We start from the raw sequence: 23,950 nt of genomic DNA, 5'->3' as shown, positions 1-23,950 counted from the left end.
GGCGTTTGGAAGGCAAACCTTGAATAATTACGTTTAAGTGTCCAGTATCTTGTTTTCAAACTTATCACCTAAAGCCTTTTTGAAGAACATAATCCTTATCGAGGGATGCAATTCTTCACCTGAAAGCGGTTATGCCGAATCTGTTTTTCCAAAAACGGGAGAAAAATGAGTTTGAAAATTTTGACATTTTTATCTCAGAATTGGCTATAGCTAGAGTGATGATTTTTGTTTCAAAATTAAGAAGAAAAATCGCTTATATTGTTGTGCTTGTTTTTATTGGTCTAAGGCGAGCCTTTCCTGAGATAAAGCGGAAGGAATATCAGTTTCGGCAGAACCACCTTAACACTACAGAACATAGGTAAGATATGGCAAAATGGAATTGGCTCAGCATGAATTAGAAATGCGACTTTCGGCAAAACGTACTTTATCTGATACACAAATTTAAATTTTTGACAATTAACTGAACAATTAACAATTTCTAGTTTTGACCTTCGGATCATTAACGAGGCAGAGGCTGCTTCGGGACACGCTGTGATTTCGGCTGAAGTGCTAGGTACCTCAGCTCTGTTAAACTTCTAATAAGACTTGTCAAATATGCCACATCTACTGCTGGTATTAAACAGTAAAGCGATTCTACGGGTTTTATTTTTCCTGTTGGCAATGAAACTACTGTACTTGAAGGTACAGGAGGCAGCAGCCTTTCCACAGCATTCAAAGCTAACACATTGGGCAATGGCCTCCTTGGGCTAGCCTCTGGTGTAATCAGCGCTACAGGAGTAGTATCCGCAAGCGAAGTTTCGTAGAACACCCTTTGCATAGTCCTTGCTTAAACTGTAATAATTTCAGCTTTGAAAATGGCACTAAGCTATAGCCTACTTGTAGCATTTGGACGTTTTGGCGTAATCAAAAAACTTCTGCTTGGTCATTGGAATAATGACAAACAACACGGGGCCGAACAATCAAAAGCTTTTTTGTCAATTCTAGTAGCAAAAAGACTTCCTTGTGTTTCAAAGACCTCTCAATGACGCTGTGAACAGCATCGACCTCCTGAATTGTGGAGTGGCCAGGCTAAGAATACTTCATCTTTATACTCTGAACGTGTAAATGGTTCTTCAGGATGTCTTGCACCATGTAGCTCATTATTTGATTACGATTTTGAGGCAGACATGAATCAATGTAATCAAATTTATGATGTCAGGATAAGTAGTAAAAACCTTATCAAGGATAGCACAAAGACCACTGGCAATACTATTTCTACTTCTACCAGCAAGACATTCTGACCACCAACAACAATAAACTTGCTTGATCAGCTCTCCTATATGTCTGAGCTGTGAAGTATTCCTTAATCTGCGCTCTACGAAGGAAGAAGTTCAGCAAGCCAGTGAAAATATTTTGCTGCGTAAGAAAGGGGAGGGTCTCAGCAACGTTAGATACAGGGTTTTTCTTAAAAAACTGAACAGCTCAAAGACATCAACTTTTGTGAACTCAGACAGACTTCCACCAACTCCATCGACTGTGAAATCTCATTCTTATAGAGTCTTCTATCAGGTAATGGAATGGCTTAATACAGTGTCAGAACTCGACCCGAAAGACTGGTGTTGGCGATTACGTGACGGACGCCTCACTGTGATCATGACAGATATGGGACCTACTCCGCCTCATCTGCTAAATGTGATTCATTGCAGCTGCACGCGTTCCAACTGTGACAGTTCAGACTGTAGCTGCGAAAAAATGGGTTGCTTTGCACACACTTGCTTGCAAAGGCTGCCAAGGGATTGCGTTTTCCAATAAAGATGTTTTTGTTGATAACGATGAAGAAGACGATGTTTAGTACAAATCCTTGATCTTATCCTTTTTAATTCAATCAAAACCGTAATTATCTTTTCCTGTGATTACCGAAGTTACCTGATTTGTTTCATTTTTTACAATTAGTTTTGTCTTATGTTTCTATCGTATAGTCGAAGTAAATCTGCCCACGTACACCGAAGGCCAGATGCATTGTCTCCTGTACGGTGAAAACACTGCAGAAAAGCAACATACGAATCTAAAACCAGGTTTTTTTAAATAACCGAGTCCAAAAACATTGGGGGCGACATTTTGACCAGCCATATCACACAAATCTCGAGGATACTGTTTTTCCCTTCCCCCTTCCCCGCCAAACGCAAAAATTGAACCAAGTCCAGCGATAAAACAATATAACTTTCTTTTTTCGAGTTCTCCGCAGAGAAAAAGAGCAGACGTAAAATTCTGTCGTACAATAAATCTGCCTCCGAATTTTTTCAATTTTCCCCTTTTCCCCAATTTTTTACCCTGTTAAAACCAAGGGGATTTTTAGGGACTTCTGATATGTTGTACATAATTGTTTTCTCTACAAGACGGTCTAAAAATCTTTTTATTGCAATTTCGTCCCAGAGTTTCGTAGATTTACTGGACTCTAGATGTAGTTCGCCGCCACGCTTCCTATCCACAGAAAAGTAATTTTAAAACAACAAAGGATTTCCTTGGCCCCATGTAAACTGTCAGATGTCTTCCAAGAATGGAAGCTGGGAGTTTGGTATTACCTCTCTCTTTCATTACTTTTGGCTGATCAGTTGCGTTCTGTTCAGTGCTTCCACCACCCCCTAATTTTCGGGGATTTCATGGAAAGATTTCAACAACGGAGCGTCAAAACCCCTTGGGCCTAGAAGCGTCAAAGCTTTGTTTGGCCTTGCTGAAACCCCTTGAAATTGGCATCAGATCAAAAAAAAAAATTGTAACATTGGAATCAGCTTGGTCAATATGTTATAAAGGGCAATTACAGTACCCCACCTTGAATAGCAATAAAAATCACTTTTTTGCATGGGTAGCTCTGATGTGTCTCCTTTTTTATTTTTATTTTTTCGTTTTTTCTGCCAGGTCTAGTGGGTTTCCAGAAAATCCTAGAAAGATGTTTAATAGCTCATTCGAACGGGAATTAAAATTTCTAGAATTTGTTCCGTATTTGAAGAGAGGGCTACTCCCTCCCGGAAAAAAATAAAACAGATCATTGCAGTGTTTTTTTCTACATTATTAAAAACGAGGTAAAGATGAATTTATATTTAAATTAAAAACGAGAAAAAAAAACAAATTAAAAAAAACAAGTTTTGCTGAGAAAAGTAAAGAGTAAAGTTGAAAATTAAAACGAACAAAAATTATTGATTTACAGTCTATCTAACATATATTGATAAAACTAGCAAATAAACCAACTGGTGATTTTTTCCTATGTCCTAGGATTATTAAAGCGCTAGTTTTCTATAGTCATACAAACACAGCGCTTTTGTTTGCAATAATTGTATCGATAAAATTTATATAGACCGAGAAGAAATGATTTTTGGCCGTTTTAAGTTTCAACTTCGCTCTTTACTTACATCAGAAAATCTTAGTTTCTTTAAAATTATATTTAAAAGCATTAAACAGTTTGCAAGCCAAATAAACTTTATTCTATTTTTAAATTTGGACAGCGCAAATTATTTCATATGCTCAATTTTTTACCCCACAGTTGAAAATATTTTGCCTTACTTTTACGTAAGGAGTAACTAAGGAGAATAAAAATAGCCTACTTTCCTATAATTCTTTTCCCTAAGTTCATTACGGTTTAGAAAAGAAGTAAGTGAGTTGTTCACAAGAAAGTTTTTTGTGCGTTTGAGTATTAATATTACTCATTTTTTCTTTACAAGCGGCCAGGAAGACGCTGGAAGTAACTGGTAACCATGGTAATCTTGTACACACTAAATATTTTTATCTAGTTAAGTCCAATAAATTTTTTTTTATGCTCAGAGAAATTACACACGCATATTCACGTAAGCTATTTTTAGTCTGTTTTGAGGATGAAAAAATAAAACTGCACTTTTCTGAACAAATTGCAAAACTTGATTAAACTGTGCTTAGTAGTTTACTTTAGATGGGCTATACTAACTGTAAACTCATATTTTCCGTTTTAACTATTTTACGTAGGTAGGATTTTGCTGGGGTGATTTTTGCTGAGTTTTAATTTCGCGTTTTGAGTCTCGTGTTTGAAATTCTACAGCAGTTAAAATTTATTAGAGCCATTCAAATCACGGTCACATATATCGCATGCCTTAATAATGGATGACATTGTATAATTTTAACTGTATGGTCCTCACTCAGCATTTTTTTTCTTTTTGCACATCGAGAAAACTTAAGTTAAAATCACAAAACACAAGCCTTTAAGCTGTCAAATTTATATAACCTTTGCTTCATGAATCCCATAACCTCATTAAATTTAAGTCAATGACCCGCCTGTTTGTTTTTATTGATTTTTTTTTCTGCTCGTTCGATAAGAATACAAATTTAGATCAACCCATACATATATTATAAATTAAATTAAAATATAAGCAATTCAATGTGTCCAAATGGAAGTATGAGAAAATTTCGAATATCATCACATTATATTTATTTTTGGATATCTTATCTCGCATAGTTTGCACAGGAGGCGATATAAGCGCGAAAATCTATTGTTCCTTAGTAATTGATTTCACTTCTTGTGGTACTCCTTTGCAGGGGCGTCATTTGGGGGTGGCAAAGGGGATAGTTCACCCCCCACCCAATAATGTGAAGAAAAAAATATTTTACATCCCATGTCCTTTGACTATCCGGATATGGACCCTCTTGCCCATTCCCCCATAAAAATGCTGGAGATTCGCCCCTGCTTCTTCGGTAAGCCTATTTAATCTTTTTTTAATTAGGCATCTTCAATAACCTAGTGGTTGAGGGGTACTTTGGTCAAAAATTGAATAAGTGGGACATTTCAGCAAACATCATTCTTGCTTGTTTTATGAAGCTGCTCGGGACTGGAAGACTATTTTTCTATGATTTTATGCTTATGTGTCCACATACATAGATGATGATGGTAGCTTTCACAACATGAGTTTGCGCAGGGTGTCTTCCCATCTTTAGTTTATACCTACCCTTGGGACTGCATATTAGTTACCTTTTTAGCATTTGCTCATATCTTTCAGCCCCTGACCCTTTCCTCTCCCCAGATGATCCCCTCCACCCTATATTTATTTCTACGGAGCCTCCTAACATGATTTTACTATTCCCGCATGTTGTGATCAGAGGTCTACTTGCAAATTTCATACGCACTAACCCTGCAGGTTGCCTTGTAAATTTCAATGTAATCCAGAAAGGACAAAATGTTTTTTTTTTTTTTTTTTTTTTTTTTACAGTGCAGCAGCAATCGTAACAAACCAGTGCTCGTAAAGTATTGAAAAATGGCTCATTTGAAAACAAACGGAAAGCTTGAAACAAATCTAGTGTGTTTTGATTTTGTAGAATATCCCTTTCAGAAATTCCTGAAAGTAATCGCAGTCAAATGAAGTTGCAGTCACAGCTACGAGTAGTCACAGTTGCAGTCACAGAAGTAGTTGCAATATTAGTTGCCCTGAAAATTTCAAGTTCATATCGTTACGTGTTCCTAAGATATTGCAGATACGTCCTTTTGATAATCTGGATGCACATAGTTTCCTTTGATTTAGCCGATCATACCATTCAACATTCCCCGAAATTCTGCCTTAATAACCTTACTGTTTTGAGTAAACATAGGATCCAACAATCCCTTCCATTCCAAACAATAAATTTTACGTGTAAGAAATGGACAAAATACATAATCTGCATTTTTGTCTCGAGGGCTGTGGAGACATAACATCCCTGGAGGCAAAATTTCTAGACCTTGAGACTATCTGAAATAAAACCTCATTTTTCTAATTTCTATTAGTTTTAAGAGATAATATATGAGAGCAACAGGGACAAGGTTGCCCCTCTATACCTTTTAAAAACCCCCATCAACATGTCTTTAAAGTTTCAACTTAAAAGTCTTAGCTGTTCCTAAAATATTGCAGTTGTGCCCTTTTGACAACCTTCCTGCATATAGTGTGTTTTGATTTTATTTAAAATCCCCCCCCCCCAAGACTTTTAAATATCGTTACCTTAATACCCTTAGGCTTTTTGAAGACTCAGAATCAAACATTCTCCCTTTTCCAAATCACTGACCTAATATATAAACAATACGCAACTTATATAGCTTACAATGCTTGCCCCAGGGGTTGACGGGGGGGGGGGGTCATCATCCCTGGAGGCCTAGTTTTTTTAAATCTTTTACTACTTTAAATAAGATCAACATTTTGATCAACTGTCTTTGGGAGTTGGGTAGCTAAAAACCGCATGGCAGAGGTACTGGTTACCCCCTGACCATTTTTCAACACCCCCCTCAACATGACCTAAAAGTTTAAACTTAATACCCTAGGCTGTTCTCGAGAAATTGTAGATATGCCTTTTCAATAAACTCGATGAACATAGTATCTTTTGATTTAGTTGAACAGGTGTACTGTTGAACAGGTGATATTCACCCGGCGGACAGGCTCCTCAAAATTCCCCGAAGTTTTACCTTAATACCCTTATCCTTTTCAAGCACTACCAGAATCAACCATTCCCCTTTTCCCAATTAGTTCAGGCGTCTCCATGACACATCTATTTCACGAAATCTGAAAGCAGTTTCTAATCATATGAAACATGCTGATTAAGATTATGCTCGGGAACAGGTACCTCCAAGGGGTACTTAGCCCTTTAAAATTACTTGAAATATTAAATAGTACTATCTGGCAAATTTCACTTGCAGCCCATTACATTTTGGTCCTTTTAGCTGCATCTCAACCTAACTGAGCAAAAATATAAGCAAGTTAGGGAAAAAAAAGAAAAAAATACTGTTAACGAGTGAATATTATTTTTATTCGTTAAAGTGAATAAAGTGTCAAAATTAGTTCACTGAGAAATCGTTTATAATTGTTATAATGTTCAATTATTTATAACCCAATAAATGAAAAAGAACAGTCCTGGTCAAGAGTAAAAATAAAATAGACTAGAAAGTCGAAAATGCCTATTTGAAATAACAGGCTCTGGCCCAATTCAACAATACATCTATCCTCTTCTTCACTCACATCATAGTATGTACACGGTTCATTTTGGGGCTCATCAATGCTGCTAATTAGGAATGCTAGTCAGTTGTACCACATGGGTGATTCGTAAACAAGTGACTTGGCATACTCAAAGGCTAGTCTACTGGCAAATCTTCCTTTGTTCTGTGGTATGCTGTGGCATATTTGATTTCAGATTTCAGCTGCTTCATGAAGCTTGAATTTGATCAATTTGGTGGAAAAATTTAGACCCAAGCCATGGCTAGTTAGAATAAAGCCAAGACAGATAGTCTTTTTAAGAGGGAAAGTCGGCTTAACTTCTCAGAATCAGAGGCAACGCTATAGCATTGCCTATAGTAAAGGCCATACGGCTCCAGTGTCTTATTATTATTTATTAATATTTTTTTCCAGAAGCACTTCATATGGAAGGGGTTGTCGTATAAACTTCAATAGGGGCTCATTCGATTGGAAATCGAGAGTTCTAGTGCCCTTTTTAAGGGTCAAAAGTGATTGGAAGGCAATTAACACCCCTTGTATTGCATGGTATGAAAAGAGTAGGAAGAATGAGTGAGTTTGGTTTATGATGAAAGATTGTTTGACGCTGCTCAAGCCACAAAAGTGGCTTAATAAAACGTCATACGTTCTTGCTATTTCTACGTTTGTTGATAATGTTATTTAAAAAATGTGGTAAGTTATTTAAAAACTGGGTAACGGATACTAAGCTATGACTATTCACCGACGACAATGATAACTGCATCAACGGCATCACAGGCATTTTCTGACATGACATCCCAAGTCTAAAAAGAAAAACAGAACTTAATTATTAATACCTATGGAGAGGACGGAATATCAAGGAGGCACACTTGTGCCTCTATAAAGAGGCGACCCTCCACAACGTTGAGCGATTTCCGGTCCTAGAAGTAGCAGAGAGACGGCAGTAATTGCATTTTGTAGCCCAACCTCAAACTAAGAAACTTACAAAATTTCATTCACCTCCGACTTTATCTTCATGGGGTTAACTGGGCCGGAAGTTTGGACCCTCCCACCACAGCCCCCCTTTAACGTTGTCCGATTGGGCTGAAATTTAGAGATTAAGCTTTCCTAGGGCCCGGGAGCTTATCCTCGAAATTTCAGCTCAATCCGATCACTCCTTCCCTGTTTTCAAAAAACCAAATATAGCCACTTAAAATTCATCTCTTTTTTTTTTCTTAGCCACGCCTACAGGCCACAGTTGGCAACGGATCCGGTTGAATGAGGACTCATTCGAAGCAGAATTCGACCTGTTAGGGCCTTTTGATATTTTCAGACCGAAAAAATTATCCCCCGAATTTACATTTACGAAAAACCTCGTTTTCCTATATTAGCCCATGTTAATTTTTCCCTCCACAACCCCCCTTTAACGTTGTCTGATCGGGCTGAAATTTAGAGGATAAGCTTTCCTGGGGCCTGGGAGCTTATCGTCGAAATTTCAGCTCAATCTGATCACTCCTTCCCTGTTTTCCAAAAACCACATATCAAGATTTTTGGGAATTTGCTTGCGTCGAAAATACCTTCTATCTGCTAAACAACAATTACTATTGTGTTTGTATAGTCCAGCGGCTGAGACTTCAGACTTTCAGGCGGAAAACTCGGGTTCGATTCACCATCAGAGCAACTTTTTTATATACTTTGAAAAGAAACTCAGTTTCTTTTTTAAATTATTTGAAAAAAATTACGTTTTCTAAAGAGTTAAAGAGGCTGAGTTACAAGGTCGACCCTTAAAACGTACAGGGATTAGGAGGCACAGTTGGGGGGCTGTTAAAGAGGCTGAGTCACAAGTTCGAACCTTAAAACGTACAGGGATTAGGAGGCACCCTGTACGACGTGATTTGAGTATTCAGGAATTAAAAGACTTAACACAAGAATGTTCAAGAGCGGGGGGTTTGGGGGCGGCAGCCCCCCAACTTTAACTCCTGACACGATCAGCTAACAGTTAGTCAAGCAATAATAAGTAATAAACTGTACAAAAACGTGCAGAAATTATTTGAAAAAAACTACGTTTTCTAAAGAGTTAAAGAGGCTGAGTTACAAGGTCGAACCTTAAAACGTACAGGGATTAGGAGGCACAGTTGGGAGGCTACCACCCCCAAACCCCCGCTTTCGCAGCCTTTAAATATAAAAAAAAATTTCTTTAAACTGAAAGTAAGGAGCGACATTAAAACTTAAAAAGAACAGAAATTATTCCGTATATGAAAGAGGCTGTGCCCTCCTCAACGCCTCGCTCTTTACGCTAAAGTTTTTATTGTTTAAAAAAAGAGTTGTGAGAAAGTCAAACTTTAGCGTAAAGAGCGAGGCGTTGAGGAGGGCACAGCCTCTTTCATATACGGAATAATTTCTGTTCTTTTTAAGTTTTAATGTCGCTCCTTACTTTCAGTTTAAAGAAATTTTTTTTTATATTTAAAGGCTGCGAAAGCGGGGGTTTGGGGGTGGTAGCCCCCCAACTGTGCCTCCTAATCCCTGTACGTTTTAAGGTTCGACCTTGTAACTCAGCCTCTTTAACTCTTTAGAAAACTTAGTTTTTTTCAAATAATCAAAGTTAAGGATAAAAAAAAACGTCTCAGTATATCAATAAAACAATAATCATAGTTTACGTTCAAATTATAAATAAATAAAAAAATCAACAACACATTTATCATTCAAACAAATACTGAGCCAGGGGTGGCCTAATGTGTCTTTTTTGTGTGTTTTTCTGAAAGTTCTAATACTGCAATTTCTGGATCTGCGATGCTACCTTTGTTAATTGCTTTCGTGTTTCGTTTCCATGACGGAGCAAATGTTTGGCAAAATGGAAAAAGAAGAAACGAATTTTTGCTTTGTCAGTTTTAGTGAATATCTTCCAAAAAGGCACAACGTACTAAGGCAGCCCGATAGCATTATAAAGAACAGCGAGGTGAAAGAGGTTGAAGCTAAGTTTCTCAGAATTAATTAAGGCACAGGAGGTGGATATTCAGTGAGAAATTTACGCGATGAAATACTGCGAGGTTGGCAGATACATAACAACCTACCACGTGTGTTTGAGCACAACTGTCCACTTACCACACATTCCTTAAAGCACCCAGGGCTGTCGGCCAAGATTTTCTGAATTTTCTTTATTGTCTCAATAATCTCAGTATCTTTGTCTTCCTCCAAACTGGATCTTTCAGACACCTTTAGCAATAAATCTTGCAGCTGCAAGTCCATCAATGTAATGTCTTTTTTAACGAGAGTCTGAAAATATATAGGAAGTTCTTAACATAAAAATAGGCCAAGCCAAAACACTTTAATGCTGGCCACGTTTTTACCTTTAGCAATGTCAAATCGGATGCACGTGAAGCAGGCGGCCACCAAAGTCGAAATAACAGCATGGTCAATACTTTCTTTTGCCATTTCCTCTGCCATCACCCTTTTGTTCTCTGCATTCACTGCATCATGCCCAGCGTCTAGAGGCAAGGAGTTTCTGTCTTTATCTTTCTCGTTTTCTTTCATGGTTCCCTTGCTTCGTTTGTTTTGTTCAGTGAATTAAGCACTTCCCGATGTAGTCCAGTTTGTTTTGAGGAGTTTGGTCTTCTGTTGATCATTTTTCGCAACAAAGTCTCATAACCAGATCCAGTAGAGCGCCCATCTTCAAATTTTTACTCGAGGCATGAGTATTTCCTTATCAACTGAATGCAGACTTGTTCCATCTCTTTTTTTTCACTGTAGAGACCTTCCTTGTTTTTAAATTGAAAGCACTAAGTTCATCAAAAACAAGCTTCGCAAGCCTCTGCATTAAGGATGGAGGAAACGTGCGCTCTTTCAGTGCCTCTTTCAAATTTGCAGGCAAAGGAAGAGTGCTGGCATCAAATTCTGCATACAATTGAGATCCTTAAAGAGAAGTGACTATTAGATGAATATTTATGAGTTCAATTACGTTACAGACAGGAAGAGACAGAATGGGAAAACTAAATCAAACAGCTCTGTTTAAAAATGATGGTTGTACGTAATGGACGTCTGCCACTAAGTATGATTATTATAAAGCACTTCTGTGCTTTATATTTATTTATATTTACATACCAATTACTCTAAAAGTCTGAACCTTCCCTTCTTGGCTAAGTGTAACCCCTTAAGCTTCCGAGAGTCTAGGCAGTTGTGCAGGGATAAGCAACAAGTTACACGATTAAAGTTAGCGGTAGCGTTTCAGCCCTACCCACCATTTCTTGATCCCTATACCATTCCCAATATACCGTATACTATTTCTTGATTCCTACAGGCTTGACAATACTTAAAATTCTCCGATTCACTGATATCAAAGAAATTGCCATAAAGTATTTCACATTGCGACTACAGCAACTTTACATCAACAGGATTAGAAAAAGAAAAATAATATTTTGATTTCCCTCATCATCATCAACAAAAAAACCTATAATTCACGCTTTGTGTTTAGCGAAATGTACATCAATTACACCTAGAAGTAGACAGCAGTTAGAGCAAAACGTAGATAGCACAGTAACCTTTAAAATTGAACAAGAAAGCATTGCTTCAACCGAAACATCCAAAAGATTAACGCGTGCTGAAATTCATAGTAATTAACACAGATAACCCGAAAAAGGAAAACAAAGTTCCTATTATAGAAGTATTCGCTTTGCAAGTGTAACCATTTCCTCCCATACTAATTATTAAAAAGTCCAAGATGAGTTGAACAGGCGAAAAAGAGAAAGAATGTTTCGGCTTTCTAAATTCGAAACACCTTATCTGGAACTTGAAATTATGGCTATGATGTGCTGATGCATCATCCAATGACAATCTCTCTCAAAGTATCTCAAGAAAAATTGCAGGAATCGTAATGAAAGACTATCAAAGACTAAGCTCAGTAACTAAGCATCAGGGAAAAGTACAGATACATTGTCTTGGGGCAGGACAGCTAGCCTCTAATTTTAAAAACCATACACACCTTAAAGACAAAGCTTCTAAAGGACAGATAACACCTTCCACGAATGAGATAAGAGGATACACAATCAAGATCAAAATCATGTACTCCTCTAATGTTCCAGCAAACAAGAGTAGAGCTCTCTTAAGCATCATAGTAAAGATAACCCAGCTCTTGATCATAGCTTAGTGATTTCCTTGACATAATGAAAAAGAACTGTTTCAGCGACCTAACCACATCCACTATTTCAGCAGCTTCCATAGCTGAGTCTGTCACATCACTAATCACATAAAGTCTTTTCTTATAGACAGCACCCTTGAAAATGAGCTCCTGGACTAAGCATGCGTCTTTCCCCAGCTTATGTGGAGACAGTGTCAAGTAGCAAGTGTTTGTCAGCTTTCCATTTTTAGAAACTGTACAGCTGATTTCCTGACACATTCAATTTGAAAGAGATAGGTAATTCTGGTACTTCTGGTAACTCTTGGCCATTGTCTTGGTCAGATTTCTAGTTGAGGATGCACTTTTAGCACCATCTTTAAAATATATATGTCTTGATTCAAGCTGAAGAGTTGAATAGTGTATTAGGGGGCCCAGTGTTTGCACATACAAAGGAAAGTGACGTATTGTATTGTCCTTGAATCCATTTTCATCATCCTCAAATATTTTTGCTTTCAATTCAAGGTACATTCTTATTGTAAAATCTAAAATTGCTATAAGTATGTCTGTAAACATCCGACTTGACACAAGCAATACAACTTTCCTCATCAGCAACATTAGAGACCAACATTCGTTTTCATCCTTTTTTGAAACTGAATGGCCAAGTATTAGAGGAAACTGACTAAGAAATACCAAATTTGGGATGGCATTACCTTCAAGGCACTTGAAATCATTTGAGAAAGGAGGAGGTTTGTCTTTTTAGCATCTATACCCTAGTAGTCAAAGTTGGCAACACAAGCACTAAGCTCTGATTCTTTTAAAACGCCATCCTTAATCAAGCGCTGCAAACATTTTCCAGCATTCCACTTCATAACACCTTCATTGAAATCAGAATTGAACTTCAAGCTATTTACAGACTGCTTCCTAACATTTGGGTCTTGCAGCTTGTTCAAAGATTCGTCATAGGATGATTTAGTTCTAAATGAAAACTAACTTTTCCAATTGTCTTTAGCTGCAGCTTTTTTAGAGAACATGCAGACTCTGCAGGGATTCTGCACACTTCGGTTAAAGCATTTCACGAACCCCCCAATAAAATTCGAACCCAAGTTGTCCCCACATATACAGAAAACTATAAGTTGAACCTTGTCCCATCAAATCACACTGCCTTCAGTACAAAGAAACTCTAATTCATTCGCAACCTTCTTGAATTTTTTTTCAGTACCAACGATCTTGAAGTTCGATGCCAGCACTAGCATAACTAACTGCCAATAGATCCAGCCTTAATCGAAGCCAAGGTGGGAAGTTGAGAACTCTCATATAAAAAGCTAGAGTGCTGTACTTTCCTGATGTAGACTTTTTAAGTGGGTTTTTTATTTGTACCTTATCCTGGTAGAGGTGAAGAAATATCACATTTTTCTTCATGTCTGGATCAGAAGCATATAAAGAAGCAAAACGGTCACCATCATAGAAATTTCTATATACACCTTCTGCTGAAGGACGATACCAATCCATCAGAAATGAAAGAAGTCCTCTATCTTTCAAAAGATTCTCCTAGGAGGCTGCAACTGAAACTACTTGAACAAATCTTCTGTTTCTATACTTATCAAGTCTGATAAAGACTTGCTTCGGTACCACAGTACCGCAACTTGTAAAATTCTGGTCTCTCATGTACTGACATCTCAGTGATCCAGTGGCAGGGTCTGTAACAAGCAGCAAAGGATCCTGCATATAATGACAGTCAATTTTGTCACATATTTTCTTAAATAAATCTGGCTGAAAAACAGAAGAGATGCATTTAGCAGCAGTTTCTTTAAGTTCTTCTACTACAATTTCATGAGACTCGGTGAAGAGAAGCCTAAAGTTCTCAAGAAAAAAACTAACAGTTGAGGCAGCTACATGTTTCTCTGATTCTAATTGAAGGAGAAGCAAAGCAAGTCCATCTGCAATTGCTTGCCTTCTAGGCTCCATATCACAGATACACGAGTCCCCTGAGGATGTTTGTCTCTATCTTGATGTTTCATTTGTAGCTGCAAAACCAGCTCCCATTATTTCATCTTGGTTCAAATCTAGCATTTCTGAGTCTAGAGGCTCAAAAGATTCATTTTCTTCAACATAATCTTTATCATGGTCATGGGGAGTGTTCAGGTATTTTAAAGCCTTTTTATTTTTTAGTTCTCTGCAAATGTGAGACTGCAGGGAGCTCTGTACTTGAAACTTCTTACTACAACCTCTAAAAGGACATGGTACTTCATCTGAATCTTTTATATGGGAGTAAAGGTGGCTAAACAGGAGATCTCTCCTCACGAACTCTGATTGACAGCAACTTATACTGCAGGAAAATCTGATTGCAGTCTCTTTAGGCACTAGTGTAGTAGCAGCCTTTTCAGTTTCTGAGTTGGAATTGAGATAAGTAGCAAGTTTTGTGTGCCAACTGAATGCCTGATAGCAGTTGGGTATGGGGCATATGACACGACGAGACGCAAACAGACTGGCATGCTGTTTAACATGCACTATATATTCTCGCAGGCTGTGAAGTTCCAACGAACAAAATGAACAAACTAGGATTTGTCAAGAAGTTCTGCAATTTGATGCCATCAAGATCAGATCTGCAATGAAGTTTGACAATATACAAAACTGGAAAAGATGGCTTTACAAAATCCTAGGTGCGCATCCCCCCCCCACCCCACTCCTGCTCCATAGTGAATCACGTCCTTAATTTGTAGCTTAATATTCTTTTCACGCTCTTTTGAGTAGAAACTCAAGTACGAATAAACAAGAAATAAAGCAAATAGAATAAATGCTAATATTTTTGCAGCAGATCATGGTTTGATAATTTATGTTCATCAAGAGTATGACAAAATCTTTTAATGCTAATCCAAAATATTGATAACCATACAGAGCATGTTCTATGATTAAAGTGTTTCTGAAAGAAACATAGTTAGTTTAACTCTGTATGGTGACTTGTGGCCCAACATGTTAAACTAAACTAAAGCTCATTCTAAACAAAACAAAAAATAAGTCAACAAAGTAATGTATTTCAGCCATTTTCTTGGAAGGTAGGCTAAAACAGAAAGACAGAACGACTCCCATTAGTACTGTAAGAGCCAAAACACCTTTCACGTGTTTCAAATTTGACATACAGATAAAGGTGCAGAAAAAAACTTTTAGTGAGCAAGAATTTCTGAATTTTGACTCAACTACTAGAATACTTCTAATGTACTAAAGCATGTGAAAACTTTTGCAATTTCGTGGTTTAGTGTGGGATGCAATGTGGAAACTCCAGAATTTTCTAATTTTCTGACCGGAGCTTCCAGAGGAAGTGGCTGTTACATTCAAATGGAGGATTGAGTTCTGAATCACATGATTTTTTTAAAGAATGAAAAATAAGACAATTCCATTATGTTACACTTCTCTGCGAAGATGAGGCGCCACCCGTAAAATATCGGATTCGATTATCAGAAAATTTGATATTGGAAGGAGCCGGGACCCAGAGGCCAACGCTCCTTTGTATATAACTTTTATCCCGTCCCTCCTCTTGAAGCTAACACAAAACTCAAATGTTACTTAATTTGCTTAATTTATATTAGTACAATCCTACAATCTATTTGAAGTCGGATAAATATATAATCTAATTACTATTTGACAACATGTATAAAAATGGAAAGAAACGTGAAAATCTTATTAATAGAATATTTATGTACATTAATAGTGTATTATAAAAGTGTTTTCTGATAGGAATCCCCTTCCCCTTTTGATTTCACAAATGGACGCCACTGTACAGAGAGTGGTCACCGGCGTTTACCCCCTCCCCCCGGAAAATACCCCCGTTGAATATTATATCCCTCTGGGTATTTTCCGCAGGGGTATTTTCCAGGGAGGGGTAAATGCCTAGAATCACAGAGGGCATTGTTTAATTCTATTGGTAAAATGGTACTTTAGCTGATTTTGGCTATCTGGGAAAGGGGTTAAGTTAGTAATATGAAACTTTCAGGGATGGGTCTACAGGTTAAAATATGTCCCGGGAAAATATTTTGAAGTACCTACCTCCACTCTTATTGCCTCTAGAAGCTTCTGAAATTTGCCTATATGACAGGTCTAGCCTATACCTATTGAAATTTTGACAAAAAAAACTTTTAACCTTAATTTTCAGTTTCTTTGTCTCTGGCTTTAGTTTTGAAAATGAAATTCCTGTTATTTGAGTAGAATTTTAAGCCATAACAATGTTGTTTTTTTTAATTTAAGAAACGTATTTGCATATCTTTAAAACCTTATAAATTGGGATTGAGCAAAGTTATGAAGCTGAAAACATTTTGTTGTACTTTATTTAAGCAGAAGATCTATTTTGCAAGGTTTCACTTTTATAACACACATATTTTTAAAGGTCACTAAAGGTTAGGATCCTCTAGAGGGAGGAGTGGAGGGAAATACTTCAAAACACCTTCCCGGGGTATACTTTAGCCTGTAGACGCATCCCTGAAACTTTCATTTTCCTAACCTAACCTCTTTCCATGATAGTCAAAAGTAGCTAAAGTAGAATTTTACCATTCTATCTGCAAATTTCAGAAGGCGTGTATAAAACTAAAAAAAAAAAAAAAAATCAAAAGAAATTACCTTTCAGAAAAAAGTCCACAACCAAAAGTGAAAAGTCTTCATTTGTGTAGCTTTTACGCCCAATAGATCAAAAACCCGGACGATCTCTTTTTACGATATTTTCGCATCGAAAATGGGTCTTGCCCTGTGGTATTTTGCTGTCCTGGTGTCATGCTCTAATTAAAATAAGCGAGTTTAACGAGTTTAAATATATATTCGAGGAATTTAAATATACCGCAGAAGTACCTATACACTAAAAAAGTGTATTTTCACGCTAATCCAACAACTAGAAAGTACGCTGAACAAACGTGAAATAATGCTGAAATAATAGAGTTTTTTATCGTGTAGAGACAGACCCCGCACCGATGACAAATGTGTCAGTGTGGAGAAAAATTTTGCTGTTGTACCATAGAACTGGCTATATTTGATTTTATATTTTTGTAGTCATCTGTCGATTTCGGTGTGCTAAGCAAGCTAACGTGCTTACTAATTTCGTAAAAGTCTGTCTATATTGAGTTCTAGTCTGAAAACGGGATAAGAGCCTGCAGACAGGGTAGGCAGTGGTGTATTTAAGGACAGGGCCTGGGCCCCATAAAAATCTTTCTAGATTTTTCCAAAGAGCTTGTTCTCTTACTGGCAACAGTCTTCTTTATTTCACGCAGCTTAGTTTGATAGTTTATTTGATAAGAGCTCACAGCAGCAAAAATTTGTCTCTTCATAGATCTTATTTTGCTTTTATACATCTATTAAGCTTTTCAAAGAGTTCATGGTAATAAACTGTAAGTAAGGACGTAATCGGCCAAATCGTGACCAAAACTCTGAAAGACACAATTTCGATAACAATAGACACATCAAAAGAATTGATTTTTTATCTTGATTTCAAATATATATATAATTCAATAAGCTTAATGTATTGCATCAAAAGCTAAAAACCTGAGAAAATATTCACGAATTTCAAAAAATGGAGGAAATATTCCCAAAATTCCAAGCTGCCTCAATGAAAACCATGGGCGCCCATAAGCTGAATTCCAGGGAGGGGCAAACCTTGTCTAATTGGCACTTTTAATACTATATAATAGAAATCTCAGAAAAAAAATAAAAATAAGGCAACATCATTCCGCCAGGGGGGCAGGAGCCCCCACTTGCCCCCCCATATGGGCGCCCATGATGAAAACTGAATAATCAAGTACAGAGTGACATTAAACAATGTCTTAAAGGTTTCAAGCTTCCATCTGCAAACATCGAGAATTTGTTGTTTTTTGTTTGTTTGTTATTTTGTTGCTTTTTTTGCCAGAAGAATGATCAAGGATGCGGGTTTATTTTGGTTTTTTCCAAGGGTTGATCCCTCCAAACCGAAAGTCATAAGTGGTTTGAAAAGGCCTCATTCAAAACGATAATAAGAGTTCTAGTGCCCTCTATAAGTGACCAAAAAGGAAGGAAGGCAGCTGAGTCTCCTCACACGCCTGGTTCCCCTCAATCAAAGTTTTGATTGCCAAACACAAAGTTCTAAGTGGTTTGGAAAGGTCTCATTCAAAACGATAATAAGAGTTCTAGTGCCCTCTATAAGTGACCAAAAAGGAAGAAAGACAGTTGAGTCTCCTCACACGCCTGGTTCCCCTGAATCAAAGTTTTGATTGATTCCACTCAATCGAAGTTTTGAGACAGCCATTGTGTTTAGCTTAGTTGAGCATAGGTCAGCATGTGTTTTAGCATAGCCACTGGACATAACACAACCCCGAAACCTCTGAGAAAAAAGCTGAAATTATGGAAGTTGTTCGTTGTTTGCATATAGTATATGTTATTAGCACGCATGCAGATGTTTTTTCGGGAAAGATGGTATTTTCTGCGTGGGAGGGAGCTACAGGAAGAGTTTTCCATGGGAAGGGTATTTTCCAGGGCTGAACGTTCTAGGGCAAATTTTAAACGGGGGTAATTTGTCACAATTCCTATAGGAAATTTATTTTGTTTATCTTAATTTCGCTTTGGCGACTCAATTTTAAATTCGATGATGTTGTGGGGGAATTGACAAGGGTAAATTTTCTATGTAGTTGGAGTTGTCTGGGGCTCTTCTTGTGGGGAGGGACTTCTCATAGGAAAAACTCTCCATTGATGAATTCTCCGTCACAGAACTGTTCTATGAGGGAATTTGCCGCAGAAAAACATTTGTATTGAAGAAGGAGTGGGGAGATTTCCACAAGGGGGGATTTTCAGCATGATTAGAAACAGATCCGAAATTCAATAAAAACAAGTCTTTCCAAATAAAACTAGACTAAGGAAAATTTTACTGGAAGAATTATCCGATGAAGTTTCCCATGGGTAATTTTCAACGAGAGTAGTAACCTATTATACAGTATCAACCCTACAAGAAAACCTACGCCTGAGGCAGTGTGGTTTGACGATCACATTTCAAAAAAGCTGGCAAACCTTTACCTATAAAGTGGTCAAACACGTTTTGAAACTATAGTCAAGGTTGTATAAGACAACCAGACTGGGTTTTTGTTATTGATATCAACTGTCCAAGAATGGGCAGCGTAGCTTCACGTGGACATTGCAAAAAAGCTGGCAAACCTTTACCTATAAAGTGCCCAAGCATTTTTTGAGAGTATAGTTGTTTGTTTTTTTTTTGTTTTTTTTTCTTTAAATGGAAAACTAGAGATTGTCAAATTGCGTATTTAGGAACGATTATGTAGGAAAAGCTGTCTATCACCCATGCGTTATCCACTGTTTCATATTTTTTTTTGAAGTATGTCCTATCAAGAGCGGTTTCTGATTTTTTTTTGGACAATTGCCTTTAGCCAAGAATAGTTTGATATGAATGTGTCGGTAGATAGCATTTGCGAATTGGACTATACGAACGATGTTAATTGAATAATAGGGAAAAAAATAGAGCTAGATAACATTCGCGAATTGGGTCGTATGAAGGTGGAGAAAAAAAGGGGTGGTCTTATGACTTGACCTAGCTTTACTTCTTCGATGTGTACTCATATAATACACCAGTGGTGTTTAAACAGTGTTGTCAATTAAAAATAGAGTTTAACGTTATACTATACTAAAAAGTTGATACTAAGATAGATGTACATGTTAAGAAGAGAATTATAATAACAGATAGCTTTACTTCTTCGATGCGTTCTGTATAATACACAAGTGGTGGGGTTATGGTAGCGGGGTGTCTTAAAGTAATTATAGTGCTGTACTGTGGGTCAAGTTGCTAACGAAAAGCCCATTTGGATGACTTGAAAATAAAATTTTTAACGAGAAATGGCTGAAAAGTGTTTTGGGGGAGATGGGTTGATTGGCAGAAGGATGTCTTAGCACAGTTATAGTGTGATAGTTGGGGGCGAGTTGCCAAAAAAACCGTGTGGATGACTTGAAATAAACTATTTTAACAAGATATGGCTGAAAAGTGTTTTTGTGGAGATGGGTAGAATGGCAGAAGGATCTCTTTGATTAGTTATAGTGGGGGCCGAGATTCTAGTGAAAAACCCGACTGGATGAATTGAAATAAAAATTTTTTACGATAAATTGCTGATCAGTGTTTTGGATGAAATGGGTTAATTGGCAGAAAGATGTCTTAGCGTAGTTAAAGTGGGGGGCGAGTTGATAGTAAAAAACCCTTGTGGATGCCTTGAAACAAAATTTTTTAACAAGAAATAGCTGAAAAGTGTTTTGGGTGAGATGGGTTGATTGTCAGAAGGATGTCTTATCGTAGTTATAGTGGGGGCGAGTTGCTGGCAAAAAACCCGTGTGGATGACTTGAAATAAAAATTTTTAACAAGAAATGGCTGAATAGTGTTTTGGGGAAGATGGGTTGATTGGCAGAAGGATGTATTAGCGTAGTTATAGTGAAGGGCGAGTTGATAGCAAAAAACCCATGTCGATGACTTGAAATAAAAATTTTTAACAAGAAATGGCTGAAAAGTGTTTCGGGGGGGGGGGTTGATTGGCAGAAGGAGGTCTTAGCGTAGTTATAGTTGGGGCCGAGTTGCTAGCGCAGAAGAATGTCTTAGCGTAGTTATAGTGGGGGCGACTTGCTAGCGAAAAACCCGTGTGAATGACTTGAAATAAAAATTTTTAACAAGAAATGGCTGAAAAGTGTTTTGGGGGAGATGGGTTGATTGGCAGAAGGATGTCTTAGCGTAGTTATAGTGTGATAGTGGGGCCGAGTTGCTAGCGCAGAAGGATGTCTTAACGTAGTTATAGTGGGGGGGGGGGCGAGTTGCAAGCGAAAAATCCGTGTGGATGACTTGAAATAAAAATTTTTAACAAGATATGGCTGAAAATTGTTTTGAGGAGATGGGATGATTGGCAGAAGGATGTCTTAGCGTAGTTATAGTGGGGGGCGATTTGCTAGCGAAAAACCCGTATGGATGACTGGAAATAAAAAATTTTAACAAGAAATGGCTGAAAAGTGGTTTGGGGGAGATGGGTTGATCGGTAGAAGGCTGTCTTAGCGTAGTTATAGTGGGGGGCGAGTTGCTAGCAAAAAACCCGTATGGATGACTTGAAATAAAAATTTTTAACAAGAAATGGCTGAAAAGTGCTTTTGGGGGAGATGGGTTGATCAGCAGAAGGATGTCTTAGCGTAGTTATAGTGGGGGGCGACTTGCTAACAAAAAACCCGTTTGGATGACTTGAAATAAAATTTTTTAACAAGAAATGGCTGAAAAGTGTTTTGGGGGAGATGGGTTGATTGGCAGAAGGATGTCTTAGCGTAGTTATAGTGGGGGGGGCCAGTTGCTAGCAAAATACCCGAGTGGATGACTTGAAAATAAACATTTTTAACGAGAAATGGCTGAAAAGTGTTTTGGGGGAGAGGGGTTGATTGGCTGAAGGATGTCTTAGCGTAGTTATAGTGTGATAGTGGGTGTCGAGTTGCTAGCGCAGAAGGATGATTTAGCGTAGTTATAGTGGGGGGCGAGTTGCTAGCGAAAAACCCGTGTGGCTGACTTGAAATAAAAATTTTTAACAAGAAATGGCTGAAAAGTGTTTTGGGGGAGATGGGTTGATTGGCAGAAGGATGTCTTAGTGTAGTTATAGTGGGGGGCGAGTTGCTAGCGAAAACCCCGTGTGGATGACTTGAAATAAAAAAAATTAACAAGAAATGACTGAAAAGTGTTTTGGGGGAGATGGGTTGATTGGCAGAAGGATGTCTTAGCGTAGTAATAGTGGGGGGCGATTTCCTAGCGAAAAACTCATGTGGATGACTTGAAATAAAATTTTTTAACAAGAAATGGCTGAAAACTGTTTTGGGGGAGATGGGTTTATTGGCAGAAGGATGTGTTAGCGTAAATATAGTGGGGAGCAAGTTGCTAGCGAAAAACCCGTGTGGATGACTTGAAATAAAATTTTTTAACAAAAAATAACTGAAAAGTGTTTTGGGGTAGATGGTTTGATTGGCAGAAGGATGTCTTAGCGTAGTTATAGTGGGGACCGAGTTGCTAGCGCAGAAGGATGTGTTAGCGTAGTTAAAGTGGGGGGGGGGAGTTGCTAGAGAAAAACCCGTGTGGATTACTTGAAATAAAAATTTTAACAAGAAATGGCTGACAAGTGGTTTGGGGGAGATGGATTGATTGGCAGAAGGATGTCTTAGCGTAGTTATAGTGTGACAGTGGGGGGCGAGTTGCTAGCGTAGTAGGATGTCTTAACGTAGTTATAGGGGGGCAAGTTGCTAGCGAAAAACCTGTGTGGATGACTTGAAATAAAAAATTTTAACAAGAAATGGCTGAAAAGTGTTTTGGGGGAGATGGGTTGATTGGCAGAAGGATGTCTTAGCGTAGTTATAGAGGGGGGCGAGTTGCTAGCAAAAAACCCGTGTGGATGACTTGAAATAAAAAATTTTAACAAGAAATTGCTGAACAGTATTTTAGGGGAGATGGGTTGATTGGCAGAAGGATGTGTCTTAGCGTATTTATAGTGGGGGGCAAGTTGCTAGCGAACAACCCGTGTGGATGACTTGAAATAAAATTTTTGAACAAGAAATGGCTGAAAAGCGTTTTGGGGGAGATGGGTTTATTGGCAGAAGGATGTGTCTTAGCGTAGTTATAGTAGGGGGCGAGCTGCTAGCGAAAAACCCGTGTGGATGACTTGAAATACAAAAAATTTAACAATAAATGGCTGAAAAGTGTTTTGGGGGAGATGGGTTGATTGGCAGAAGGATGTCTTAGCGTAGTTATAGTGGGGGGCGAGTTGCTAGCGAAAAACCCTTGTGGATGACTTGAAATAAAAATTCTTAACGAGAAACGGCTGAAAAGTGTTTGGGGGAGATGGGTTGATTGGCAGAAGGATGTATTAGCGTAGTTAAAGGGGGGGGCAAGTTGCTAGCGAAAAACCCGTGTGGATGACTTTAAATAAAAATTTTTAACAAGAAATGGCTGAAAAGTGTTTTGGGAGAGATGGGTTGATTGGCAGAAGGATGTCTTAGCGTAGTTATAGTGGGGGCCGAGTTGCTAGCGCAGAAGGATTTCTTAGCGTAGTTATGATGGTGGCCGAGTTGCTAGCTAAAAATCCATGTGGATGACTTGAAAATAAAAATTTTAAAGAGAAATGCATGAAAGGTGTTTTGGGGAAGATGGGTTGATTGGCAGAAGGATGTCTTAGAGTAGTTATAGTGTGATAGTGGGAGCCGAGTTGCTAGCAAAAAACCCGTGTGAATGACTTGAAATGAAAGAATTTTAACAAGAAATCCCTGAAAAAATATTGTTGGTTCAAATGTGAAACTTAAGTCCAGTTATGAATAAAAAAATAAACTATATCTGTAAAATCTGAGCTAATAAGGGTTTTTGACCGTAAACTCTAGTTTTTTGTAAGAAAATTATGGAATATACAATTCTCTGGTTCAAATGTGAAACTTAAGTCCAGTTATGGGTCGAAAAATAAACTATTTCTGTAAAATCTGTGCTAATAAGGGTTTTTGACCGGAAACTCTAGTTTTTTTGTAAGAAAATTATAGAAAATACAATTCTTTGGCTCATAGGTGAAACTTAAGTCTATTTTTTGATCGAAAAATAAAACTATTTCCGTTAAATCCGAGCTAATAAGAGTTTTTGACCGTAAACTCTAGTTTTTTGTAAGAAAATTATGGAAAATACAATTTTCTAGTTCAAATGTGAAACTTAAGTCTAGTTTTGGATACTCATAATGATGAGGACTGATGGTTCTAATTCAATATTAGCTCAATATTATATAATTCATATATTATCAAATAAGCTAGCTATTTTCGATAACCGGACAATTCTTTTTTCTCTTTTTACCACAAACAATTTTCAATGTGTGAAAGGCAGAGCAATTTCATCATAAATTCCACTATTTAATGCCCCCTCCGGCCCTCCCC

At 37.7% G+C, this 23,950-nt stretch overlaps 1 protein-coding gene across 1 annotated transcript in view; it reads left to right on the top strand.

Annotated features, from left to right (window-relative positions):
- Positions 1–3,801, top strand: part of prom (prominin) — a 142,830-nt gene extending 139,029 nt beyond the window's left edge. The window contains exon 17 of the mRNA XM_089099206.1: positions 3,696–3,801. Coding sequence (XP_088955332.1) covers positions 3,696–3,726 — 31 coding nt within the window. The 3' untranslated portion in view covers positions 3,727–3,801. The remainder of the gene's footprint in view (positions 1–3,695) is intronic.
- Positions 3,802–23,950: the final 20,149 nt, after the last annotated feature.

The sequence above is a fragment of the Artemia sp. Qi Xiang Cuo genome, chromosome 13 (assembly GCF_049724085.1).
Source record: "Artemia sp. Qi Xiang Cuo chromosome 13, ASM4972408v1, whole genome shotgun sequence".
Taxonomy (NCBI): domain Eukaryota; kingdom Metazoa; phylum Arthropoda; class Branchiopoda; order Anostraca; family Artemiidae; genus Artemia; species Artemia sp. Qi Xiang Cuo.
Note: the sequence above shows the minus strand (reverse complement) of the source record. Positions and strands in the feature narration are given on the sequence as shown.